This window comes from Rhinolophus ferrumequinum, chromosome 13 (genome assembly GCF_004115265.2).
Source record: "Rhinolophus ferrumequinum isolate MPI-CBG mRhiFer1 chromosome 13, mRhiFer1_v1.p, whole genome shotgun sequence".
Classification (NCBI taxonomy): Eukaryota; Metazoa; Chordata; class Mammalia; order Chiroptera; family Rhinolophidae; genus Rhinolophus; species Rhinolophus ferrumequinum.
The window spans coordinates 8,892,714-8,916,674 of record NC_046296.1 but is presented as its reverse complement, the minus strand read 5'-3'; the positions used below and the strand labels follow the sequence as shown (position 1 = coordinate 8,916,674).

Here is a 23,961-nt window from a genome sequence, read left to right as displayed (position 1 = left end):
CCAGTCAGGAAGCAGAGGCAGCTTCGCCCACTGAGCAGCCCCGGCCTTTGTGGCCAGAAGTCCAGACTCCGTCGCAGACTCACCCTCCCGGCTCTCCCTAGTTACCGCGCAGCGTGCGACGACGCCCCTGCGCGCTGGGAGGTGCGCTCTTCCGCCGGAGCGGCGGGGCGGGAGGGCTGTGCGCGTGCGCGCGGGGGCCTGGCCGGGCTGTGTGGCCGCAGTGAGAAAGCCGGGGGAACCTTGGGGACGTGTCCGGCGAGCCCGGGGGTGCTGAGGAGCAGGCATTGGGGGCGAAATGATGGCCCTGGGGCGAGGCGAGGCTGAGAGCTGCAGGACTGAGAGAAAACCCCGACTGGGAGGCCGGAGACCTGGGTGTCGGTCCGCGCTCGGCCGTGGACTCGCTGAACGACACTGAGGCAAGTCGCTTCGCTTAGTTTTCCCCACCGTCCGGAACCGCCACCCATCCCTGGCTGGCTGGCTGGCTGGCTCTCTTATTGGATGGAGATCTCTCGTGATCCGCGCATCAGAGCCGGCGAGCGTTGGTCCCCGTGCCCCCAAAATTGGCCAATAATTTTGGGCGCGGCAGCCCCCCTGGGATGGCGTTGCCTGCTGGCGCTCCTAGGCCTTTGGCTGGGTCCCCATGGCAACTTCCTCCCTGGGGGCCGTAAGTGGGGCGGGGAGCCGCTCAGCGACAAGCCTGATGAAAGGATCAGAGAAGAGCTCTCCTACATAGTATGTGCGCGTTTGTATTTAAGGTATGGGCCCAGTTTCTAAATTAAATGCCTATTCAGAGAGTTTAAGCTCCAGCAAGCAATTGGAAAATCATACCCCCGTAATGAAGCTCCTTGCCTAACGTGGGAGCATCATAAATACTTGATTTGAAAAGGATCATCTTTATAGGAACATTTCCTCAGGTCCAGCCATAAGGAGCTTCCCTAGTGGTGGGAGTGACTTAAGAACTTTGCGTCCTTGCTCCTTTGACAGAATGCTGTTTTCTTTCTCTGATACAGATAGTAACTGACCCCACTGAAGCCCCCAGCAGTGCTCCAGCCAGAACGGAGGCACTTGCAGGTGTGTAAAGCTACTCATGCTTCTACGCCGCTTGATTCACTCCATGCACAGTAACAGAAGAGCCTTCCTGAGATTACTGTTACCATACCTGCCTGTCACCTCCCCAAGGTTGGCCAATGTGTGTTTGTCATACGCTGTCGTGGAGGTCAAGGAGGGGAAAACAAGGCAAATGCTAAGGTCCCAGAGGGCACCGAGAGAGCTAGTTCCTGAGGTGCCATGATTAAGGGGCACTGCCCTCCCTTCTAAATTACAGTGAGCCAGATGTCCAGGCCAAGAGCCAGGAGGTATTCCTGCTCTTGGGTTTAGGAATGTATGCATCCTCTCCCCAACAAAGGTTCCAGTTTTTTACTGGCAGTCAGTTCTTGGGGAATCCAGATCATATTCCCACAGTGGAGGGCTGACCTAATAGAGATGCCACCCTCCTTCCTTGAGTCTGCTGCACTTGAGTCTGTGCAGTATGACCGTCAGTTGTGTGTGCACCATCTGCCCATTACGATGTGGATTTTCGTTGTGATGCATCCATGATGTCCGTTTCCCCCATGATGAAGTATGAGCCTGTCCAGCCCTCTTCCTACGGTGGACTCGTGGAATGAAAGACCGAGTTAGCCAAACTGGCTAAGCAGCTGCAACATGCACAATATTGGTGACAACTGGCTAGGCAACGTGTTCCATTTTGAGTTTCTACCATCGCAGGAACCATCACAGATACAGTGTTATAAGCCCCCAGACCCAATCTGTGTGTGAGACCTAAGCAAGGCCTGCGCCTTCAGCTAAGACCACCCACCAAGGTGCCACCCATTAGCCTTACCTTTTTTTTAATTTTTTTTTTTAAGGAGGGCGCAGCTCACACTGGCCCACGTGGGAATCGAACCGGTAACGTTAGCATCACGCTGTAACCAACTGAGCTAACCAGCCACCCCCATTAGCCTCACCTTTTTGATAAGCTGCCCCATATCCCATTAACTTCATTGTCAGAAACAGACCCCACCACTTAGAGTGGTGCTGCTGCCTTCTGGATTCTGAGAATCCAGCCCTCAGTCTCCTGCTGGGTCCCCTTCTTTCCATCTAGTGGCATGGGTAGTAAGAGGTAGGCATTTGGCTAAAGCCGCTTATTTATTCAGAATAAATTTACAGCTGCTTAAAAATGTTTAAAGTCAGTTTTTCTCAACAGAGGCATAACTGAATGATGAAACCAGTTTCCTTTTATTTTTTTATTTTTTTAATTTTTTTTTTTTTTACAGGGCCAAGGCTTCAGAGACCTCAGGGACTTGTTTCAATACTCACAGAAACCTCCTACACCCTGGTGATGGCACATAGGGACTGTTTTCTTGCTCTAAGTCTGAATGACTTCCATGAAGGAAGACAAAGGTAGAACAGTTGGATCTCTGGCTCTCCCCATAGCTTCTAATCTCAGACTTTATTAAACTCCTTTCTGAGCCCAAGGACAAAGCTCACTTGAACAAATGATTTGAGTCATGAATGAAAAATCTTGCTCTTTCCATAATGAGAAAGAATTAAGAGATGGACAGGTAAGCAAGCATTTCTATTTGGGAAAAAGGGTGTCGGTTTGGGATTCCTATATCATTAATAGGAATAAGACAGCATATATCAAGAGAACGTGGAGCTTTGTGTTTAGGAAAATGTTTAGGAAAAACCCTCATTATACTTCTCTTTGTTCTATTAAAAGCTGCTATTCACCTTTGGGTCAATTGCCTTTCCTGAGAGCTTATTTTCTTAGTGGGTTAGTGGGATTTGGGTTTGGATTTGCTTGGGTAGAAGGAGGATTTCAGTGAGGGATTCTCCCAGAAATGTGTATTTCATCAATTTGGATTGTTTGCCTCCTGCTTTGGCCTGATTATCCTCAGGACTCTTGGTTCAGTGTGATCTGTCTTTGTGTAAGCGTGGCAGCTAACCTCTTAAATGGTGTCTGTGGGATTCAGTGGCTGGAACTGTGACCAAGCCTTTGCTTTGGGAGTCCAGGAAGGTTTTCTTCACTGTGATAAGACAGGTGAACTGTTTTTCCAGAGGGAAGTCTGGACAGTGGAGGGGACTGAACTGGAGAGGGAAAAGAAAGGATGAAAAATGAATCCTGACTACACAGACCACTGCAGGAAGTTCTTCAGCACGATGAATCTCCATATATTTTTGAGAACATACTTTATGTCTAGTACTATGCGAATGAGTGTGGGAAACATAAAAGAAGTATAAGAGAAGGTCCTTATGCTCAAAGCAGCAGTCTGATTGGGGGAAGTAGGCCTTTGCAGAGGAACTTATGCTAGTACATAGGGAAGGGCGAGAAGTGAGAGATTGTTGTAACCCCCAGTTGGTAAACTGGGCCACCTTGAGGAGATGAAACTGATCTTGAAGCAGACAGGACACAGAGAAGTTGGAGGCAGGTGTGTATGCTGGAGGAAAACCACGTGACCCAAAGGAGGGACATGAGAGGAACTACAGCAAGTGTGTTCATTGGATTGAACTGGGAAGTACTAGTGCTTAGGCATCATGAGGCCAGTTGTGGAGGAGTTCGCTCAGGTGTGGTGTGTTCAGGCATCCATTCTTGTGTCCCAGGCATAAAGAAAGCTGACTTTAAGGAATATTAGTTGGCAAAAATATGTAGGAGGGATTAGAGTAATGGGATGATCTAGGATTCCAGGGTCTTGACATCAGCGATGATTCCTTTATTATTTTTCTTTGATTATATATTTTACAGAAAATAATCCATTCACAGGTTCAAATCCAAAACGTACAGAGGATGTTACATATAGTGAAAAAACTGCCTTCTACCCTTGTGCCCTAGCCACTCAGTTTTCCCGCTGGAGGCACAGTTACTACTTCCTTGGGTATAATTCTGGAAATAGTCTCTGCAGAGACAAGTATATATGTTGATGTATTTTTAAAAAATATAAATCGTACAATAGTGTATATACTCTGCCCTTTGCTTTTTCACTTAATATATCAAAAAGATTGTTCCAGGGGCTGCCGGGTGGCTCAGTTGATTAGAGCATGAGCTCTGAACAATAAGGTCGCTGGTTCGATTCCCACATGGGCCAGTGAGCTGCGCCCTCCACAACTAGATTGAAGACAAAGAGCTGCCACTGAGCTTCCGGATAGACAGCCAGTTGGCTCAGTTGGTTACAGCGCGCGCTCTTAACAACAAAGTTGCCGGTTCAATTCCTGCATGGGATGGTGGGCCGTGCCCCCTGCAACTAAAGATTGAAAAACAGCAACTGGACTTAGAACTGAGCTGCACCCTCCACAACCAGATCGAAGGACAACGACTTGGAGCTGATGGGCCTTGAAGAAAATGTTGATTGTTCCCCAATCAAAATAAATAAAATTGGGGAAAAAAAAACTTCTTAAAAAAAAACACGATTGTTCCATATTGTCCAGAAAACACTTTCTTATTCTTCTTTATGGCTGTCTAGGATCTCTTCAAGTGGATCTACTTCCATTTTAATTAGTTCATTACTGGACATTTAGGGTTTCTCTACCCTTTTGGTATTATAAACAGTGCTACTATGAATGATACCATACACGTGTCATTTTGTACATGGTTGAGTGTATCTGTTAGATGGATCCTAGAATGCAACTGCAGGCCCAAAATAAATGTGCAAAGTGTGTAATTTTGTCAGGTATTGTCAAGCTGTAGAAGAGGTAACAATTTACTCTTCAGTGTTCTGTAACACTTGGCACTGTAGTCAACAGTATGTTACCAGCCTTTTTGGTCTTTTATAATATGTTAAGTGAAAACTGTTATCTGAGAGTACTTTTATTTGACATTTCTCCTATCATGAGTAAGATTAAGTGTAAACTGTCCATATCTATGCTTGTTTTTTTACTGGGTTGAGTTTTTTCCCTTACTGATTTGGAGGAGGACTTCTTTTTTTTCCTTCTGTTCTTAACACATTAGAAAATTAGCCCTGTTTGGGTGATATAAGTTGCAAAAAGTTAGGTGGTTGGTTTGTGTGTTTGTTTAAGCTTTAATAGGGGGGAAAGGTTTGGCAGAGCCCTGAGTCCTGTAAGAGAGTCAAGAAATCTGTATAAGATTTTTGAGATAACATTAAGTAAGCTTTTTACAGTTTTTCTTAAAACCATATTAGACAGAAAATTTCCCTTATAGTATTCCTTGTAGTTGACTTCTCAGGAGTTCACCCGTTTTTTGTGTGTGTAGTACTGGGAAAAGGTGTGACATTTGAGCTGTCGTCTTTGGGGACTGATGTGTGCCCGGGAGATTGATTCTGGTTTCTCTTGCAGGTTGAAAATGGGTCTGCTGGGTCCCCTCCACCATGTGACAAGGACAGCAGTGCTCTGGCTTTCAGAGGAATTCCTGTACGTATTGCCCACACCTTAGTTCCTCCCACCGATACAAGCTTTTGTTGAATGTTACTGTGTGGTGCCAGGAACCCATGACACAGGATGGCATAGACCCTGCCCTTTAGGAGCTCACACTCAGGAGAAGGAGTGTGGAGTACAAACAGGCAAAACCACCTCTATCTAATAAGATAATTGCTATAGTGAAGCAGAATATAAAGTGCAGTGGGAATACCAAAGGCACACCACAGTCTTAATTGAGTTGTGTGAATTTTTATTTGTTTACTATTCAAGGAGGGCGTATCCTGGTCCCCACATCACCCAACTTCTACATCGTAGTTGGAGTTTTCCAGGTGCCTCTCTTTAAGATTGGCTTTATTCAACCCATCTGGGTAGACTAGATCCTTCTGGCCTCCAGTTTCAAGGACATTCAGCAGAGTGGGCGGCACCTGTTTGTGTGGGAGGGGGGCCTCGGGAGACGTGGATTCTCCCCACACACTTAGGATCACTGCCCTGCAGATCTCAGCACTGAAGAGCTACAGCGTCCTCCGGGCCCTGACGACGGAAGCTAATGGATGGGCGCCAGCAGGTAAGGTCCCTTTTAGGGCCCTTGGCGCCTGGGTGGGGCCCACGTCAGAGCTCCCCATGGATCTCCTTTTCATCGTTTGAATTTCTCTCACTACTTGTCCTACAGAATTTTATAGATTTATTATTCTTCAAGGAAAGTTAGACTCAACACTGGAAGGAGTCAAAAGACCTGAGTTCTGATCTAGCCCCGCCAGCCCTAATAGTGGCTTACTGTGTGCTTTTGGGCAAAGCATATAATCTCTGTGTCTACGACGGAAATATTAAAACCTCCTTTATCCTCAAAAGGGTGTTGTGATAATGAAATGAGATAGTGTATGTGAAAAGTCTTTGAAAAAGCATCCTATTTTATCTGCTTTACATGGTTCTATACCTAAAGCCCATTCCACTTGCTAACTTACTGCCCAGAAAGGCACACTCACCAATTCAGAAGCACCAGTTCCAAGGTCAAATATCTTTGGCTTAAATCCTGGCTCTCGCCCGCCAGCTACATGAGCTTGAGCAAATTACTTACTTTCCATCCCTCACTTTTCTTATCTACCATGTTTCCCCCAAAATAAGACCTAACCGGAAAATAAGTCCTAGCATGATTTTTCAGCATGACGTCCCCTCAACATAAACCCTAATGTGTCTTTTAGAGCAAAACTTAATATAAGACCTGGTTTTATTTTCGGGGAAACACGGTATAGAACAGGGATTTTATCAGAACCTATAGGATGAGAATTTTATAAGGATTAAATGAGATAATGTAAAGTGCTTAGCACACAATGGAAATCACTGTGAAAGTTCATTGGTATGTATTGTTATCTTTGAATTCTGCAAACGGGAAATGTAATCTCCAAAAATATGGGGCTTATTAAAAATATTCTAAGGTAGAAAAATTGGAGTTTGAGGACGTTTCTTTTAATAGCAGTTTGTTTTCACTGTGTGGTGAAAAACCTAACATTTGTTAGAGATTTTGCCTTCAGTGTCAAAATATTTTATCTTTCAGTACAATTGGCATTATGTGCCAGATATTTTTAATTGTACCAAACAATTGCAGTTTAGTTTCAGATTGCTCTCAGCTAATTGAAATTAGTAGGCTGATTAAGTCAGCAATGCTGTCTACTATATGAATAAGTAGAAGAGAGCCTAAATAAAGGAGGCAGTTGAACAAAGGAAAAAAGATCAAGAACCATACATGTGAGCTGCGTTTATTATCCTGAAGATTTCTGTTTTGCCTTCATTTTTTTTGTTGTTAGTCAGAGGAAATTAGTATTCATCTCAGTATCATCTTCATATGGAGAAAGACTCTACCTAGTTACAAAAAGAAAGGAGACACTTTTACATGGTTTGGCTGTTTGTCTCCAGTTTCCAGGCACCAGATTACAATTTCTAGTTGAGACCTGTACTTTGCGTTGACTCATCTGTTATCACAGCAAATTCCCACACCCTTACTGGTGAGGTTTCCGCTCCTTGATGACAGTCTTTGATCGAGTTGTTCGTTGGTGAGGGTGTATCCCGGGGTGAAAGATTGACTGAGATGCTTATAATGAGGACGTGAAGGGTGAAGAGTCAGTAAGCCTGGGTGTAGGCGACGGGGGAAGGGTCAGAAGCCCCTCTTCAGTGTCGTAATGAGCATTCATTGCTGCTGTCCCACTCTGCTCTTTTTGTTCAGCCACTGTGTCCCTCCTTTTCATCTCCCAGGGGTCCAGCATGCTGGAACTAAATTGTTGGTTTTTCTTCACCATCCAAAGACGTATTATGTATTCTGTTGAAGTTATCCAGCTTGGAAGCCCAGAGGCTCAGAATCTGCTGCCCCAGTCAGAGTTTGGGGCTGGCAAGATTGAATTTCCCAGAGATCCAGACATTGCAGACCCTGGACCCATCTCATCTGCTATCACTACTCACCGCGCTGCTGGACCCAAGGCCACGACTGTGTCCATAATATTAGCTAATATGTACTAAGCACTTAACCTTTGGGCCACATACACTCCTGAGAAGTCAAAGAGTTACGTCATCCTCACAATAGTCCCCTGAGTGATTACAGATGGTTAAGTTACTTGCCCAAGAAAAGACAGCTAGGAAGCGGTGGAGGTGAAACGTTCACAAGCAATTTGTCTCTAGAGTGTGCTTTCAGCAATCATCCTCTACTGCTTCCAGCAGATTTCTCTTCCTCATTATCCACTAGTGTTTTGAGTTTTGGGTAGAATTTTATTTAACTTCCAAGTGCACTTTCAAAACACTTTGTTGTCATGTGGTGTCCTCAACCCAGAGTACGAGGCAGAGAGGAACTGTCCTAACCTACTTTTACCACTGAGGCTGGAGAAATCATGATTTTTTATATCTAACTGATGTCCCTCCCTCTTGCCCTCTATTTGTTGATGTCCTCCATAGCAAATGTGACAAGCCAGTGACAGGACACACCACTAGCAATTTGGGCTACCGTGTTTTATTGTGCTTTCATTCATTCATCGAGCGTTCGTGGCACACCTGTCATGTGTCAGGCGCTGTGCTAGGTTCGGGAGAGCCCCGCCCTCAGGTAGCCCCCAGTACAGTGGGAAAGACAGTCACAGCACTGTGATGAGGCATCCAGGGGAGGCGGGGATCAGAGTTAACTGAAGGATGGGAAGGAGCTGCACCAGAAGGGGTTGGAACTGAAGGCAAGAGTACCTGGGGTGCTGACTGTCAGCAGAGGGCAAGGTCTGCCAAGGCGCCGAAGTGGGAAGTGTGGAGACACCTCAGTAGTTCTCTGTGCCCCAGTACAGAGCGAGAGAGGTAAGAAGAGTCCAGACAGTGAAGGCGCTTAGACACTGCTGAACAGCTGGGTTTTATCTTGGGAGTTATGGAGAATTTCTGGAGGGGTTTGAGCAGGATGGGTAACGTCATATTTGCCTTTTTGAAAGCTCATCCTGACAGCCATGTGAAGAGGGTATCTGAGGGCAGGAAGACCCAAGGCCAGCAGATAAAGCAGGGGGCTGACAGTGACCCAGGCATACCTACATCTCAGAGCGTCTCCTTTTCTCACCATTGCAGTTGTGAGCACAGAGGTGCTCAGAGCCCAAGAAGAATGGGAAGCCGTGGACAACATCCAGCCAGAGACAGGTAACTGCGAGAATGGCACGATCTCCATACAACCAGCTGTTAGTAAAGGCACCGTCCACTTGTGCGGCTACGGGTTCTGTGACTCTGGGATTAGGAGGCAGAATTCCTGAGTGGTTTTATTTTAGCTGTGTGACGTAGAATAAAATCTCTTCTCCAGCTCCAAAGAGATGACATTCTGGAGGAAATGGGAATGAATGCCGGAGGGAAAGGACTGCCTCTCCCCAGCCCTAAGAGAAGACAGGGAGGACATTAGTCGGCGTCAGCTTCTGTAGGGCGATGAGTTCAGGCAGAAGGATGGAGGCAGGCAGCCAGGGCCCCTACATACGGTCATTCACTGTACCAGGAAGTCCCTGCAGATGGGGGCTGAGGCCGTCTGCGAGAAGGCTCTGAGGGCTTGGTAAAAATGCCTCACATCCCTTTCTGAGAGCTACAGGAAAGCAGAAGCAGGATCTGTTTCTCGCCTGAGCCCCGCTCCTGGAGAGATGTTACAGTAGATTCTACCAGCCATCACCTGTATTGCTAACTAATAAGTTAATTCCCTGTGGACTGTAACAAAAGGATAGAGAGGGGGTCATTCATACACTCGTACAGGGTGAGAAGGGGCAAGCAGAAGTAGGAAAGGCCTCTAAGCAAACCTGTGGCACGCTCTTCCAGGGGGACCTACTCCGGGCAGTGACTTGGTCTCTCACAGATGAGAGGAGTTTCGGGAGCTCCCAGGGGGCAGATCTGTCCCTGCTCGCTGCAGAGGTCGGCCTAGCAAGCTTCTGAACATCCGGGTCTGAAAAGGGGGTTGGCCCAGCAGGTGATGCCAGCCCCTTGCAAGAGGATTGGTTGTAGCTTTGGGTGTCTGATATTTACAGCTGGAGGCCAGTTCTGGGCTTGGAGGTGACAACTGGGCAGCCCCCAGGAAGTGTTTGCTCGCACAGTGAGTACTGTTACAAATCGTGGGGTGTCTTCCTTTTTACTGCAGGGAGCCAGGCCAGCTCAGACCAGCCTGGGCAGCTAATCTCCTTCAGTGAAGCCCTGCAGCATTTCCAGACTGCGGACCTCTCCTCCTTCAAGGTACGACAGTAGGGAGATTTGGGATCTCCAGCAAAGCACCCTCTTCCCAGGAGCCAGGTTTCTGTCCCACCAGGGCAGAGTACTGGGCAAGCAAGATGGAAGCTTCCAATTGAGGGCCCTATTATACCTAAAAATCTTGGGGTACAGGGTCATGGGGAGCCAAAGATCCATGCTTCTTGCAGGGCCCTGGTGGCCTTTCTGGGACTGTGCCGTGCAGCTCTTGTGGCCCTCTCAGAGCTGCATGTAGCTGCTCCCCGCTCTTCCGTTTTAGGGAGAGGGAGGTCTGGAATCAAATGCTAGGGAGTTCCTTGGGGAAGCAAGGCAGCCTGTCCAGGGAGCAAAGTAATTCATGGCTAATCTAGGAAAAAGTTCCACTCCCTTCTGGGAATTTAGAAAATGGGTGGGATTGGGAAAAGAATATTGAGAATACGAGCTAGCAAGCTTTTTGGGGCATCTTCAGTGACCAGTAGTAAGTTTAGAGGAGTGTGATTTCATAGTTCCTACCTAAAATCTGGCTCAAGACAGGCTGAAAAGACAGGAATCAGGTTGCCAGAAGCTACACAAATCAGCATATTCCCTAAGACCTGTGGCATTGGCCCTGAGCAATGAGCAGTCAGTATGACCCGGTTTAGGAAGTGCTGGTTGTGTTATGAACAGAATGTTCTAGCTACCAGGCAGGTACCTCATTCCAGGAGAGTCTCCATTAAACGCCCATCTCCCCTGGCTGTGTCATCCTGGAAGCTGAGAGCTCTGCTAGACTTTATAAATTATGTCCTTTGCAGAAAGAGACAGAGACAGGCACACAGGCTATGTAGAAGCAGCCCTGCTCAGAAACCTGGCCTGACCATAAGGGGGCGTCCCCACAGCCAGCCATCTCTAGCTTCCTTGGCAGTTAGTGGAATAGCTAGTTCTAGAAAAGCCTGAAGGACCAAATGTAGACAACTGATTGATAATGCCTAAGCTTGGTGACATCTCTCTATTTACAAAGAACCTGAGAGCTGGAAGAGCCTGTCTCCAGAGATTCCGCAGATGCTTCACAGCTTCTGCCCCTTTCCCTGGCCCAGAGACCAGCCACTTCATTGGGAGAACTACTGCTTTCTGCTAGAACGGTCCCTGTCGTGAGCCTGTTGATAAGTTCATTAAAGCAGGTGAACCCAGCACTCTGCCCAATACCTGCACCTTTCTCCCCAGAAAAGAATCCAGCCAACAATTCGCAGGACCGGGCTGGCTGCCCTCCGGCACTGCCTCTTCGGGCCTCCAAAGCTCCACCAGGGCCTCCGTGAAGAAAGGGACTTGGTCCTGACCATTGCTCAGTGTGAGTGCACGGGCGCTGCCACAGAGCAGGGGCTGCGTGTGCGGGCAGGCAGAGGGCACTGTTTGCCCACCTTGTTACCACAACTAACCCAAGGGTCTTGCATTTATCATGTTGGGGTGGAGAGCAGGAGCTAAGGGGTAAAAAAGTATAGGAGAACAGGGCGTCTTGAGCGCAGTCTGGATCTACCTTGACTATACCATTCTTTGCGAAGTACTCGGTGATCCCCTGAGGGGCAGTCCCACAGAGAGCATGGGTGTGTTTTGGGACAGGTGGCCTGGATAGCCGAGACCCAGTGCATGGCCGAGTCCTCCAGACCATCTACAGGAAGCTGACTGGCTCCAAGTTTGACTGTGCTCTGCATGGAGATCACTGGGAAGATCTGGGCTTTCAGGGTAAGAGAGGAATGATCCGTCTTCTTTTCCTGGACCCCCGATTCCAGTGTTAGAGCAAGAGCGCAGACAGTCCTCTTCCTGTCGCGGCAGCACCATGAGGCGGGATAGCTGAGGGGAAGCATTCCAGGAAGAGAGGGTAGAGCAAATGCAAAGGCCCTGAGGGGAAGCTCACCCCTGAGAAATGCAGTGGCTCTAGTGGAGCAGGGAGTGACGGGAGGCGAGCTCGCCCGTGCCCTGCAGGCCATTGTAAAACATGTACACGTGAGTGAGGTGCAAAGCATGGGTGTGATAGGACTTGGAATCTAGTTATTTCTTTTTCCTCTTTTCCATCAAGATGGATGAAAATTTTATGTTGTAACTTTATTTTCTGAGTGAAACAAAATGATTTCACCTGGTTTTGGATTGTGCTCCTCTTTTTTCAAAATCGTATCAAATTATATTGGTATAGAATAGGAAAATAATCTTAATTTAGAAAGGAAACTTTATATACCCATAATTGATGGTCTGTTGGTATTGACATGTTTAAGCCCCTTTACCCTCTGCATCTATAATATAATTTCTCTTAAATATTTCCTCTATATACCTTGAAAATCACATGAGTGTTAGGATGTTTCTTTCAACCATTAAGCAATTTAAAAATCTCAAGAGGAGAAGCAAAGTCTGTTGTATTTACCCATGTGTTAACTCTTTCCACTGTTCTGTCTGCCTTTCTGATATTCCAAGATTCCTTCTTTTATCATTTCCTTTGTGTTTCAAGAATTTCTCAGTAGCCATTTTCTAAGGTAGGTCTACTGGCTATAGATTCTCTTCAATTTTTTTATCTGAGAATGTCTCGATTTCCCCTTTACTCCTATAGGGTAATTTCCCTGGATATACAATTCTAGGTTGACAGTCCTTTTCGTTCAGCACTTGAACTTCCTTTTGGCCTCCATGGTTTCTGATGAGACCAGCTGCCATCATTTGAATTATTTCTCCCTGACAGTTAAGGAGTTGTTTTTCTCTCTCTGCTTTTAAGATTTTTTTTTTTCAGTCTTTAGTTTTTAGGAGTTTGACTATGATATGTCTTAGTGTGGATTTCTTTGGGCTTATTCCATTTGGGGTTTGCTCAACTTCTTGAATCTATAGGTTATGTCTTTTGCCAAATTTGGTAAATTTTCACCCATTATTACTTGGAGTACTTTTTTCAGCCTCACACTTTCTCTTCTCTTGTAGGACTCTAATGACACAAATGCTAGATCTTTTGTTATTTTCTACAGGTCCACAGGCTCTGTTCTTTTTTTTTTTTTTTTTTTTTTTGGATCTCTTTTATAGCTCATAGATTTCCAAGGCATTGTTTGTTTTGTTTTGTTTTTCTCTCTGTTGTTCAGATTGAGTCATTTATTTTGTTCTATCTTCACCTTCACTAATTCTTTCCTGTTATGTCTATTCTGCTGTTGAACCCATCCAGTGAGTTTTTAATTTTAATTATTATGTTTTTCAGTTCTAAAGTTTCCATTTGGTTCTTTGTAGCTGACATTTCTTTACTAAGACTTTCTGTGTTTTCATTTTTTTCTAAGTGTGTTAGTCATGGCTTATCAAAGGCATTTTTATGATAGCTGCTATCATAGTTTTTTATTGTTGCTACAACAAATTATTACAAGTTTAGTGGCTATAACAACACAACTTGATTATCTTCTAATTCTGTCATTCAGAAGTCTGAACCACGTCTCACTGGGGTAAGGTCAGAGTGGCAGCAGGGCTGCATTTTTTTTTTTTTTTTTTTTTGGCACTCTCGGAGAAAATCCATTTCCTTGCCTTTTACACCTTCTGCCTGCCTTTCTCCTCCTTTATAACATCTCTCTGAGCCTGATACTGTTCTCACATCTCTTTTTCTGCCTGTTTCTGCCTCCCTCTTTCACTTTTTACATTGCACCCACCCAGATAATCCAGGATTATTTTCCTGTCTGCTGATTAGCAACCTTAATTCTGCCTGCGATCTTAATTCCCCTTGGGCATACGACGTTAGGTATTCTCAGGTTCTGGAAATTAGGACGAGAATGTCTTTGGAGGGGCCGTTATTTTGCCTACAACAGCTGTTTTAAAATCCTTATCATAATTTCAGCCTCTCTGTTACCTGTGTTGCTGTCTATTGATTGCCTTTCCTCATTCAAATTGAGATTTTCCCAGTTCTTGGTGTAACAAATTATTTTTTTGTTGTGTCTGTGTCCTGGACGGTTTGGGTATTAGGTAATGACACTCTGGATCTTCTTTAAATCTGCAATTTTAGGAGGCCTCTTCTGACCTGAACCAGTAGGGGCAGGGGAGGTGTCACCTCATTACTACCAGGTGGGGATAGAAATGCAGGTGCCCCACTTGGCCTCTGCTAATCCCACTGGCTGCAAGGGGTAGGGATGCCCCATTACTATTCCCATGTAGCCTCCACTGACACCCCCAGAGGGGGGGGGGGCTCCTTAGCACTGGAATGGGATAAATATCCCAGCTCCCCACTTTTCTGACTGCCCTGGAGGAACTAAGTGGTGCCTTGTTACAGGCAGCGGAAGCCTAGGCTCTCCACTTGGCCTATAACCAAGTCGTTGAAGCTCAGGCGAGCAGGGACTTCAATTAAATATTGCTCCCCGTCACCCTCAATTTCCTCATGGTCTCTGTTACAGGAGCGAATCCAGCCACAGACCTAAGAGGAGCAGGCTTCCTTGCCCTCCTGCATCTGCTGTACCTGGTGATGGACTCGAAAACCTTGCTGATGGCCCAGGAGATTCTCCGCCTGTCTCGTCACCACATCCAGGTGGGGCTTTGGTGGGAAGCCAACAGAGAGGGCTGTGGAGCTAGGAGCTGGGCACAGGGCTCTTCTGAGCAGCCAGGTGGGCCTCACAGGTGGATATAGTAATTGTTGAGGCAAACTAGGAATGGTCTCCTGTCAGCGCTGGACTCTGAGCTCTACTCCTCATTAGCGTGTGTCGCAAACATTGCTTCACTTCCTCAGAGCCTTGCTTTTCTCAGCTATAGAATGGAAGTCATAGAAACTTCGGCTGGATAGTTGGAGGAATTAAATGAGATAATGTACAAAAACACTAGGTACAACTGTGCTGTTAGTGTTTCATCTCACTGCCCTCCCTGAGGAAACCCTTGATCCTGAAGGAGGAGAGGTAGCTTTCACGTGCCCCAGCGGAGAAGGTGACACATGGATTTACTGACAGGCCAGAAGTGGCTTCTGTAGCCCTCGGTCTCTGTCCAGGCCTGCTCGCTGGGGTTGGGTTGATGGTTTTCCCAGGTAGTAAAAGGTGGTAGTCCCTCCATTTTAGAAAAAAAATTTGACCAGTTTCATCTATCCGAGAGTCATGGGACCTGGAATGCATTGACTAAACAAATATTTATTCAGCATTCCCTGGGCTAGCTCTTGTTCTTGGTGCTCGAGAGACATCAGTGAGCAAAAGAGACGAAGATCTAGCAGAGAAGACAAGACAGTAAGCATAATACATAAATAAGTTATAGGACATATTAGGAGGTGATCAGTGCTAAGGAAAAAGAACTAGTGGGGGAAGGTTAGGAAAATGTGGGGAGGGGGTGACAGTATTTTATGGAGTGGTCAAAGTAGCTGTCATGAGAGGGAGAGACTTAAACGAAGTCTTGAGAGGTGAGGAAGTAGCCAAGCTGGTATCGGGGAGAGCGCTCCACGCAGAGGGAGCAGCTGCAGCCCATGTCCCAAGGAGGGAGTGTGTCTGGCATGTAAAGGAACAGCAGGGGAGCCAGCGGCAGCAGGAGGAGGCTGGGAGGGCAGTAGGAAAGGAGGTTATAGGGTGGAAGAGACCAGATGGCCCCGTGCCTGGTAGGCTGTGGTAAGGACCTTTGATTTTAACTCCGAGTACAATGCGGCTTTTCAGGAGCCTGGAAATGTGATCCAACTTGAAATTTTTAAGTGGATCCTACCATCTGCCAGGTTGAGAATAGTCTAGGGCTTTATAATCAAGTTAGAGATGATGGTGGTTTGGAGCAGGGTATTTTCAGAGGAGGTGGTATGAAGTGGTCTGATGCTGGATGTAGGATCTCGAGTATATGGGCTTCAGCGAGTAGAGCCAGCATGTTTTTCTGATGGATTGGACATGGGTGTAAGGAAAAGGGAGGAGTCTATGATGATTTGTAGTGTGAGCGACTGGAAAGATAGAGTGGCCATCAACAGGAGTGGAAAGGAAAGAGCAGGTTGGAGGGCCCGTTTGCCATATAAACTTCAGGTTGTGGTTATGCATGTTTGGTGAGAAGGCCCCAGAAGTGATGTGCCTTCTCCGGGCCTCCTATCGGGAGCACAAGTCAACGTGCCTTACTACAGCGGGGGCCTAGCCCTGGTCTCACGCTTCAGGTGATGTCTGCTGGGTGACTCCACTGTAAAGTTACTGTTTCTCCCTTTGTAATTAATAACTGTCTTGAGGAAGATACTTTGAGACTATGCAAATATCCCGTTTCTCCTCAAACTTCATTCTAATGGTGATTTTCGATTTCCCTCATTCTTCCTACATTTATTAATTCTATAAGAATTAATAAATTTTGTAAGAAAGAATTATCTGTGCCCTTCTATTTTTTCAGTTACTTTTTATATCAGTGTGGACTCGTGGATATTTATTTTATTCTATGAGTTATAACCCAACACTACCACTATTTATTTTGTTGCTCAAATTATGCCATCTTTGGCCATTTTAGGAGTTCCTTCAGGGTGCCATCTGTGCCCTCTCACCATACCCTATCCTTTTTGAGAACTCTTTTTACTTTCTGGGCACCAAAAGACGATCTAGGCTCATCTTGTATTTTCCCTGTGTGATCCCCAGCCCTGGAATCAACCACTTCTCCGAGGAGCTCTTGTTCCCTTAATTGGGGAGTGATATTTAGAAACCAAGATCTGAGCTCTGGGTGTTCTCACCGTGTTAGGGTCTCACTGCTTCCAGCCCCTCTCAGTGGACGGAGCTTGTAATATATGTGTGTCATTGGTTCACCCCCGACTCTGGTAGGAGAGGTCCTCTGTGGGCCTCACACAGGACAGGACGGCGTCGGTGTGCAGTGAGGCCGCCTGAGGGAGAGGAGCCCGAGAACGAGTGGCTGAAGGTCAGACTTGCAGCATTTTAATCAGATCATCTTATACTAGAGGGCTGGAGTTGGGCAGGCCTGAGTTGCAAAAATAAGACTTGAGTAACAGTGTTGTTGGCCATATTGTATCCTTACTTCGCAGGACCTCAGTTTCTTCCTTTGTGACATGCGAACACAATTCCAACCGTAGAATTATTCTAAGTTGGAGGTAAGCACATGAGGCATTCAGTGAGTGTTAGTTATCAAAGTAACTTTTGATTTCCATGAGTAAAAATACATTCTATACATTTTATGTATAATACATACATAAATACATCCAATGTTTTTTAAATCAGTTGAGTACATATCTGTGTGTGTGCTGTGTGCTCATGTGCACACACACACACTCACAATGACACACAGAACCATCAGTACAGTAGATCCCTTTTGAATCCAAAATTTCTTAAATACAACATAATCATACAGTTCCAGCCACTTAGGCAGTTTTTCATTTCTAATGTTTACTGAATATCTCTGTATCTTTTTGGGGAAAACAGTCATTAAATCTTAAGGCTTCACGTATACCTGTCTATTCCAGGAAACACTGGAGGAGGCAAAAGTGGCACTTTATGAGTATCTGGTCTTGAGATATATCAGAACCCTACAAGTTGAGAATGTGGGCATATTCTGTGGGGAGATAATATTCAGTCTGGGTGAGGTCTGAGAACTGTACCTGTTAGCTTACAAGACACTGCGGTCTCTTGCAGCAACACTGCTGTGTTATAACACTCTCCCAGAGGCGGAGGAGTATCTAGCACTCTGTGGTCTGGCCCTCATTTTAGAGGTGAAGAAATGGACACCCAGAGTGGGGAAATGGCTTGCCCGAGGTCCCGCAGCTAATGATTTCCTATAAATCATCTCTGATGCTGGTTTCTCCCTTCTTGTGATTTATGAAGACTCTTGTAAGACCTTCCTGCAGAAATATGGAGGCCGAGGGAGAGGGTTATTGCCAACTCACAATCCCTCATTTCAAGGACAGGCTCAAATGAGGCGAGGGTACAGACCATATCTGAGGGAGGAGTGTCCCAGGCAGAGGGAACAGCAGGACGAGAGAGGAAGGACTGGGAACGTGATCATCACGGACCCAGACTGACCACTTTGACCAATCTGTCTCTTATCCCTTCACCTGCTGGGGATTTATATTTACTCCACAATATGCATGTCAGAAAATATGAAAGAAGATAGAGGGCTGGTGTAGGTGTCAGGAAGCTAGATGCAAGTTCCATCTGCACTATTATTATTTAGCTGTGAATTAAGGCAAGTCTCGGAACCTTTCTGGGCCTCAGTTTGCTCTTTTATGACATAAGGGGTTTGGCCTAAATAATTCTAATATCCCTTCCAGCTTTATTTTATAATTCCTTGAACTGTGAGTAATTCCAAGGTTTTAAAGTAAACCGTGAACTCAAGTGCTTATGAATCTTGAACACACAGAATTTTCTAGGAGGCGTGTATGAGCTACAGCTTGGAGATACAGCCCTGCCAGCAGCTGTTTCTCTCTTACGGGGAGAGCTAAAGTTTCTGGTACATCCTGCTCAAGGGGAATTGGCCAAAAATGACACATGCTGCGGGGGACCCCAGGCCCCCCACGAGTCTGGGCAGTGTGGAAGTGCTTAGCTCACACTGTCCTGACCTGAGGAGTGCGGCAGCACAGACACGGAGAGATGCAGGCCACATCGGGCTGACTGCTGGCAGGCCAGGAAGCGACTTACAGTCATACTTACTCACACGCAACAATTTGTATAGCCCTCCACGCAATTTCCATCCATTATTTCATTCCATCAACATGACATCCTGCAAAGAGGTAGGGCAGAGGTGATCCTTATTGATCTCCTTTTTACAGTGAAAGAATGTGGGGATCCGAGAGGTAGAGTGTCTCTGCACAAAGCTGGGTCACTAATAAGTGGTGAAGCCTGGGACCCACTTCCGACAGCTAGCTCGCGGCGGGCTCCTTACAGCTGCGGTTCTCAGCGAGCGACGCGCTTCAGTCACGGGCGGGGTGTGGATGCCCGGCACCCTCCCCAGAACTACTGGATTGGATCCGGAGGTGGAGCCATATCAACAGCAGCCACCAAAGATGATCTGGTCTTCCCGCTTCAGTCCTCAGTATTGAGGCATGAAGACAAATGAAATTTTAAATGGAAACTTAAAAATATCCAGGTCTGATTTCCTCTGCTTTTAGTCAGTTCCCTTCACACAGCCTCAGTGTAGTCTTTAGCTCAAAGGAATGCCGTGCAGGTCCAAGGCAACTGCTGACGGAAAGGAGACATGGAGATCTGAATTCCAGTTGTTCATTGCTTTTTAGTAAGTGGGCTTTGTAAGAATGTTCCCAAGAGAGAACGAACACTAGGTTTAAATCCTCTGTTAATTACATTGCTACCATATTCTTGTTCCCATATTTATTTTTAGACTGAAAAAAAATCAAGGCAGGTCCTTTTGTAGTTCATACGCGTGATGGTTGGCTGTTCACACTCTTGTGTGAGATGTGCCTCCCTCACACTTTGTTACACGTCAGCACATTACCCATCTGACGTAAAAATTAAAAATAAAAATCAAGGGAATGGGCAATATCATGCAGGTATATATGATAATAGTCAATATGTGAAGATACGAATACGTTGCTGCTGACCTCAGCCACACACGTTGAGGCAAAAATAACAATTATGAACGTTTGTTAACACCTGCTTAGACTGGTGCTGTGCTTAATCTTTTGCACGTCATCTAAATTACTCCTCAGAGCAGCTCTGTGAGGTAGGTTGTGGGATAATAGAAAATGTAAACTGTAAATAATAAAATCCACCTCCTAGAGTTTTGTAATGATTAGTGTCTTGACTCTACCCAGCATGGCACTGTGTTAGGGTCCCCAGGAACCCTCAAGTTCTGTGATTCCCTGGGAGGACTCCCCGGACTTGGCATATCGTCATACTCGCAGCTATGGGTTAGTACAGCCAAAGCAAAATCTGCAAAGGGAAGAAGCGCACGGGACAAAATCCATAGGAAACCAGGTGCAAGCTTCCAGGAGCCCTCTCACAGTGGAGTCACCCAGGACACACTTAATTCTCCCAGCATCGAATTGTGCAACACGTGCAATGGCGCCAAGCGGGGGGTGGGGTGGGGGCGTCATTGGAGATTCAGTACCTAAGGTTTTTATTGGGGCTGGTCATGCAGACCCCGTCTGTGTAGCTTGTACCAAAATTCCAGAAGCACAGAGGGAACGCAGGTGTTCAGCATGAACTGTCCTGTTGGCACAGGAGTTTCTGCAGTGAGTCATCCTGAGGGGCTGGTGGGACTCTCCCAAAATCCAAGTGCCCAGATGCTAGCCAAAGGCCAACCCCACACGCAGGCCTCTCTAAGGACAGCAGCCTTCGGCCTGCTGGGCTAACTCTTCTGCACGGCACTCAACGTTTATTTCCTTTTTGATTTTGAGATATAAGAAAGCTGAGTCTCATGGAGTTTGGGTGGCCTTCCTAAGAACACACAGCTAGCAGGTAGCAAGGCCAAGATCTGGAATCCACGTGTCACAGAAGACCGTGAGACAAATCTTTGTGGAGCCGGAACACCTTCTGTAGTTCAGTCTCAGTGCTGCCAAACAGAACCTTCTGCAATGACGGAATATTCTAGATCCACACTGTCCAGTATGGCAGCTACTAAGCACATGTGGCTACTGAGCACTTGAAATATTGCTAGGACAACTAAGGCGTTGAATTTTAAAATGCATTTACTTCTCAACGCATTTAAATAGGTCTCTGTGGCCAGTTGCTACCATGCTGAGCAGCACAGTTCTAACGTAATGGAGTTTTCTTCTGGGGGACGCAGCTGGGATATACAGGCTTTGACTCTTGTTCTAAACTAAGGAATGCACTGATGTGTGTGTCCCTGTCAGTGAATGTCCTGTGTATATGCAACAGTGGAAATTAACATGTAACACTTGCAAATTCCCTGGGGAAAAAAAAACAAAAAACCCTTTTCATTTGCTTGGGGTTTTTTTTTTGTTGTTATTAAATAGGAAGGAATTAGCCCCTCCAAAAATAAAGCTTTGAAGCGGACCCCTCTCCCCTGTTTCCCAGGGAATTCTGATGCCCATCCTGGAGAAGTGCCCCCGCTGGACTCCAAGCCGCCCCGTTTCAGGAGTTTGGCCTTCATGGCGAGTTCTCAGGCCTCTGTGTTAATGAGATGGGCTGTGCCATCTGGTCAAGGCTGACTTTCTGCCTACTTGCACCTTCTCTATCTGCCTTTGGATGAGGTGCTTATGAGCGGTCAAATAACCAGAGGCCTAGAGAAGGGGAGAAGAGATTTTAAGAACCTGTAGAGTTAGTTAGCTAGCTGGGCCTCACTCCTCTTGTGATCATCCTAAGCCCAGGGGGTGATGTGGTCCATGGGTGGCACACGGGTGGGTCTGGTGAAGGCCAAAGAGAGCTGATGGGCAGGATGTTAAAGAGGCAGGAAAAGTAGCACAGGCGTTATGCACACCAGCTTGGAAATGAATTAACCTCAGTTGGAATGCTGTCTCCACTGCCTTAGGAAAGTTACTTAAGGTTACTGAGCCTCGGTGTTCCCATCTGTAAGATGGGAAGATCATTATGGAAATGAAGTGTAAGCATCCATAATACCGGCTGCTGTCTCTGGGCTATGACTGCTGTTACTGCCTGCAGGCCAAGCTAGGTTGTAGACGACAGGAAACACAGAAGGCAAGACCTGGGTTGCCACTGACCCGGTGCCACTTCCATTCCAGCAATTCCCGTTCTGTTTGATGTCCGTGAATATCACCCGCATCGCAATCCAGGCCTTAAGGGAGGACTGTCTGTCCAGGTGAGTCCCTGCACTGCTCTCCCCTCGCCGGTTGATGAGAGGGGCCCAGCAGAGCCGGGTTCCCTCCCACCCCTGCCTCATTCTCCCCAGCGTTCTTCCTCACCGGCTGGCTCCTGGGGGGCCTGTGCAAAGTCCCCATGCTCCGGTCTGCCAGCCTATCTCCTCCCCAACCCTGACCTCAGATGTGAAGACTGCCTGGGGGGGTGGGGGGTACCCAAGTGTCAGGCTTTGCCGCCCACTGAGGTCACCTCCCTGTCCTGCAGGGAGTGCAATCGGCAGCAGAAGGTGATCCCAGTGGTCAACAGCTTCTATGCGGCCACTTTCCTCCACCTCGCGTACATCTGGAAGACTCAGCAGAAGACCATCTCAGACTCAGGCTTTGTCCTAAAAGGTATGCTCTTTTGTCTGGGGAAGCCTAGCTCCTGAACCCCGTGTCCCCAGGCTCAGGGACCCCAGCATGGTTTCTAGACTGGTTTTGGCTGCAGTTGCCTTCCAGCCCACTCTCTGGAGCCCACTGGTTCTCCTTTCTCTGCCACCACTCCTCCCCTTCTGGCCTTACACCTATGGTGATATTTTCTCAATCAAAACCTGGGTCCAATAGCCGGACTGACTATTCCAAGTTGCAGTGTCCTGGACAAGGTGAAGTATGTGGTTGCTATGGCTCTGTCTGGCTCCTTGACCTCCCTCTGGTGAGCTCCCCATCTTGGAAGTCTCCTTCACCTTCTCCCCAGAGGACCTGGGTTGGGGGCACTCCTTCCAGCTGCCAGGCCCTGGCTGGTGTGCAGTCCGCCGCGCCTCCAGCCTCGTTCCCCACTGCTCTGTTCCAGACTTGGAGGTGCTGGCCAAGAAGAGCCCAAGGCGGCTGCTCAAGACCCTGGAGAGCTACTTGGCCGGAGTGTCAAAGGGACAGGCCTCCTTGTTGGGAGCACAGAAGTGCTGTGGGCCACAAGCCCACGCCAAGGAGCTCACTTTCACAGGCGTGTGTGACCTGCTTCCACACTCATCTGAAGGCACATGGCTGATCTGACCACCCAGGCGCTGACCAACAGAAAGACTTAAACCTGCTGGGCTGCAGGGGCGTTCAGAGGGCGCACGGCCGGCCATGTCAGCATCACCGTGGCCGAGCCCAGCCCCTTCCATCTCAGCAGAAGGGACGGAGGAAGCGCCTGGGCCTGCTCGGGGAAGCCTCGTCCTCATGCGACATCAGATGCACTTAGACTTGACCCCCTCCCCACAGACCGGCCTCCAGAACGAGGCCTTTGCTGTAAGCCTGGTGGGTTCCAGGTCACCTCAGGGGTGAGTGGATCGTCAGCTGGGAGGAGCCCCGTCTGGAAGTCCCATGTGTCCCCACATGGAAGGACATTCCCAAGTAGAGGTACCCGAGTTCTGACTCCTGGGCAGCAGGCCTTTCAGGCCCCTGGTGGCCACAGGGCGGACCAGACAGGGAAATGTACTAGTTAGAATGTGAAGGGAGAATGTGGCAGCGTCAGCAGCCCCGGGGGTTGGGGACAGCATGAACCAGAGCAAGCTGCCTGGGCTGCGGCTGGGCCTGCCTTACTCTGCTCCCCCCACCAGGCCAGTATCAGGGCCCTCCGGGGTTCCTGGCCTTGCACGTACCTCCCTCTCCTCTCCCCATCCCTCCTCTCTGCTGTTTAAGATGCAGAACAGGGCCTTGGGGCCTTAGGGTCTCCATTGCTGCCCATCCCACCTGCCCACCAGCTTTGCTTCCCCTGTGGAGGATGTGCAGTTCCCATCAGGGATGGTTTTCCAGCCTGGCTGAGGGAAGGAGGACATTCATACACCAGCAGTTTTTGAATAAAAGAATTGTTCTGGGTTAAGCGTTCCGAGTGTTTTCCTCCAAGACAAGCCTTGCACCTCCTGGGTCCCTGTTGTTCCAGGGCCCAGTTAGAGCCAGGGACGCCAGGTAAAGCCAGGTAAAGACACTGGCCACGGGCTCCAGGAGAGAAGGGTGCTCTGCCCTGGCCGAACTCCCACTGAGTTCACGTGATGTCCACCCTGCACTTGCAGGCCCAGACCCCTTGCACCCTCTAGCCAGTGGGACTGGTGTGAAGTGTCTACGCGGGATTTTTCCTACATTTGTTTCTGGGGAAGCTGGCTGTCTTGCTTCATTCGCAAAAGGGCCTCCAGGCCAGGATACCCTGAGCTGAGGAGCAGTCGAGAGCCCCACTATACTGCTCTCCTCTCCTCTGCCCTCCCTCAAGTAGA

The 23,961-nt window shown here is 47.6% G+C and overlaps 1 protein-coding gene and 1 non-coding gene across 3 annotated transcripts; both read left to right on the top strand.

Moving 5' to 3' along the window:
- The first annotated feature begins 3 nt into the window (after positions 1-3).
- ELMOD3 (ELMO domain containing 3) lies at positions 4-23,573 on the top strand. Of its 2 annotated transcripts, XM_033124532.1 has the most exons (13): positions 4-141; positions 1,011-1,071; positions 2,313-2,600; positions 5,326-5,400; positions 5,902-5,971; positions 8,983-9,051; positions 10,022-10,113; positions 11,305-11,428; positions 11,698-11,820; positions 14,472-14,602; positions 21,659-21,735; positions 21,999-22,126; positions 22,563-23,573. In XM_033124532.1, the coding sequence occupies exons 3-13, from the start codon at positions 2,547-2,549 to the stop codon at positions 22,760-22,762; spliced, it is 1,143 nt and encodes a 380-aa protein (XP_032980423.1). In that variant the 5' UTR covers positions 4-141; positions 1,011-1,071; positions 2,313-2,546; the 3' UTR covers positions 22,763-23,573. The 2 variants fall into 2 exon arrangements, with proteins under 2 accessions (XP_032980423.1, XP_032980422.1); XM_033124531.1 differs by lacking the exon at positions 4-141 and having other exon boundaries at positions 1,025-1,179.
- LOC117033524 (small nucleolar RNA U13) lies at positions 19,357-19,459 on the top strand. The gene has a single exon (XR_004424914.1). It is a non-coding gene; the product is annotated as a small nucleolar RNA U13 (small nucleolar RNA).
- Positions 23,574-23,961: the final 388 nt, after the last annotated feature.

Bases quoted from the DNA above. Each gene is read 5' to 3' on its own strand.
- ELMOD3 (XM_033124532.1), top strand. From the start codon at position 2,547: ATGAATGAAAAATCTTGCTCTTTCCATAATGAGAAAGAATTAAGAGAT. The intron at 10,114-11,304 runs GTACGACAGTAG...CTTTCTCCCCAG, and splicing joins CGGACCTCTCCTCCTTCAAG to AAAAGAATCCAGCCAACAAT. The intron at 21,736-21,998 runs GTGAGTCCCTGC...CCTGTCCTGCAG, and splicing joins AGGGAGGACTGTCTGTCCAG to GGAGTGCAATCGGCAGCAGA.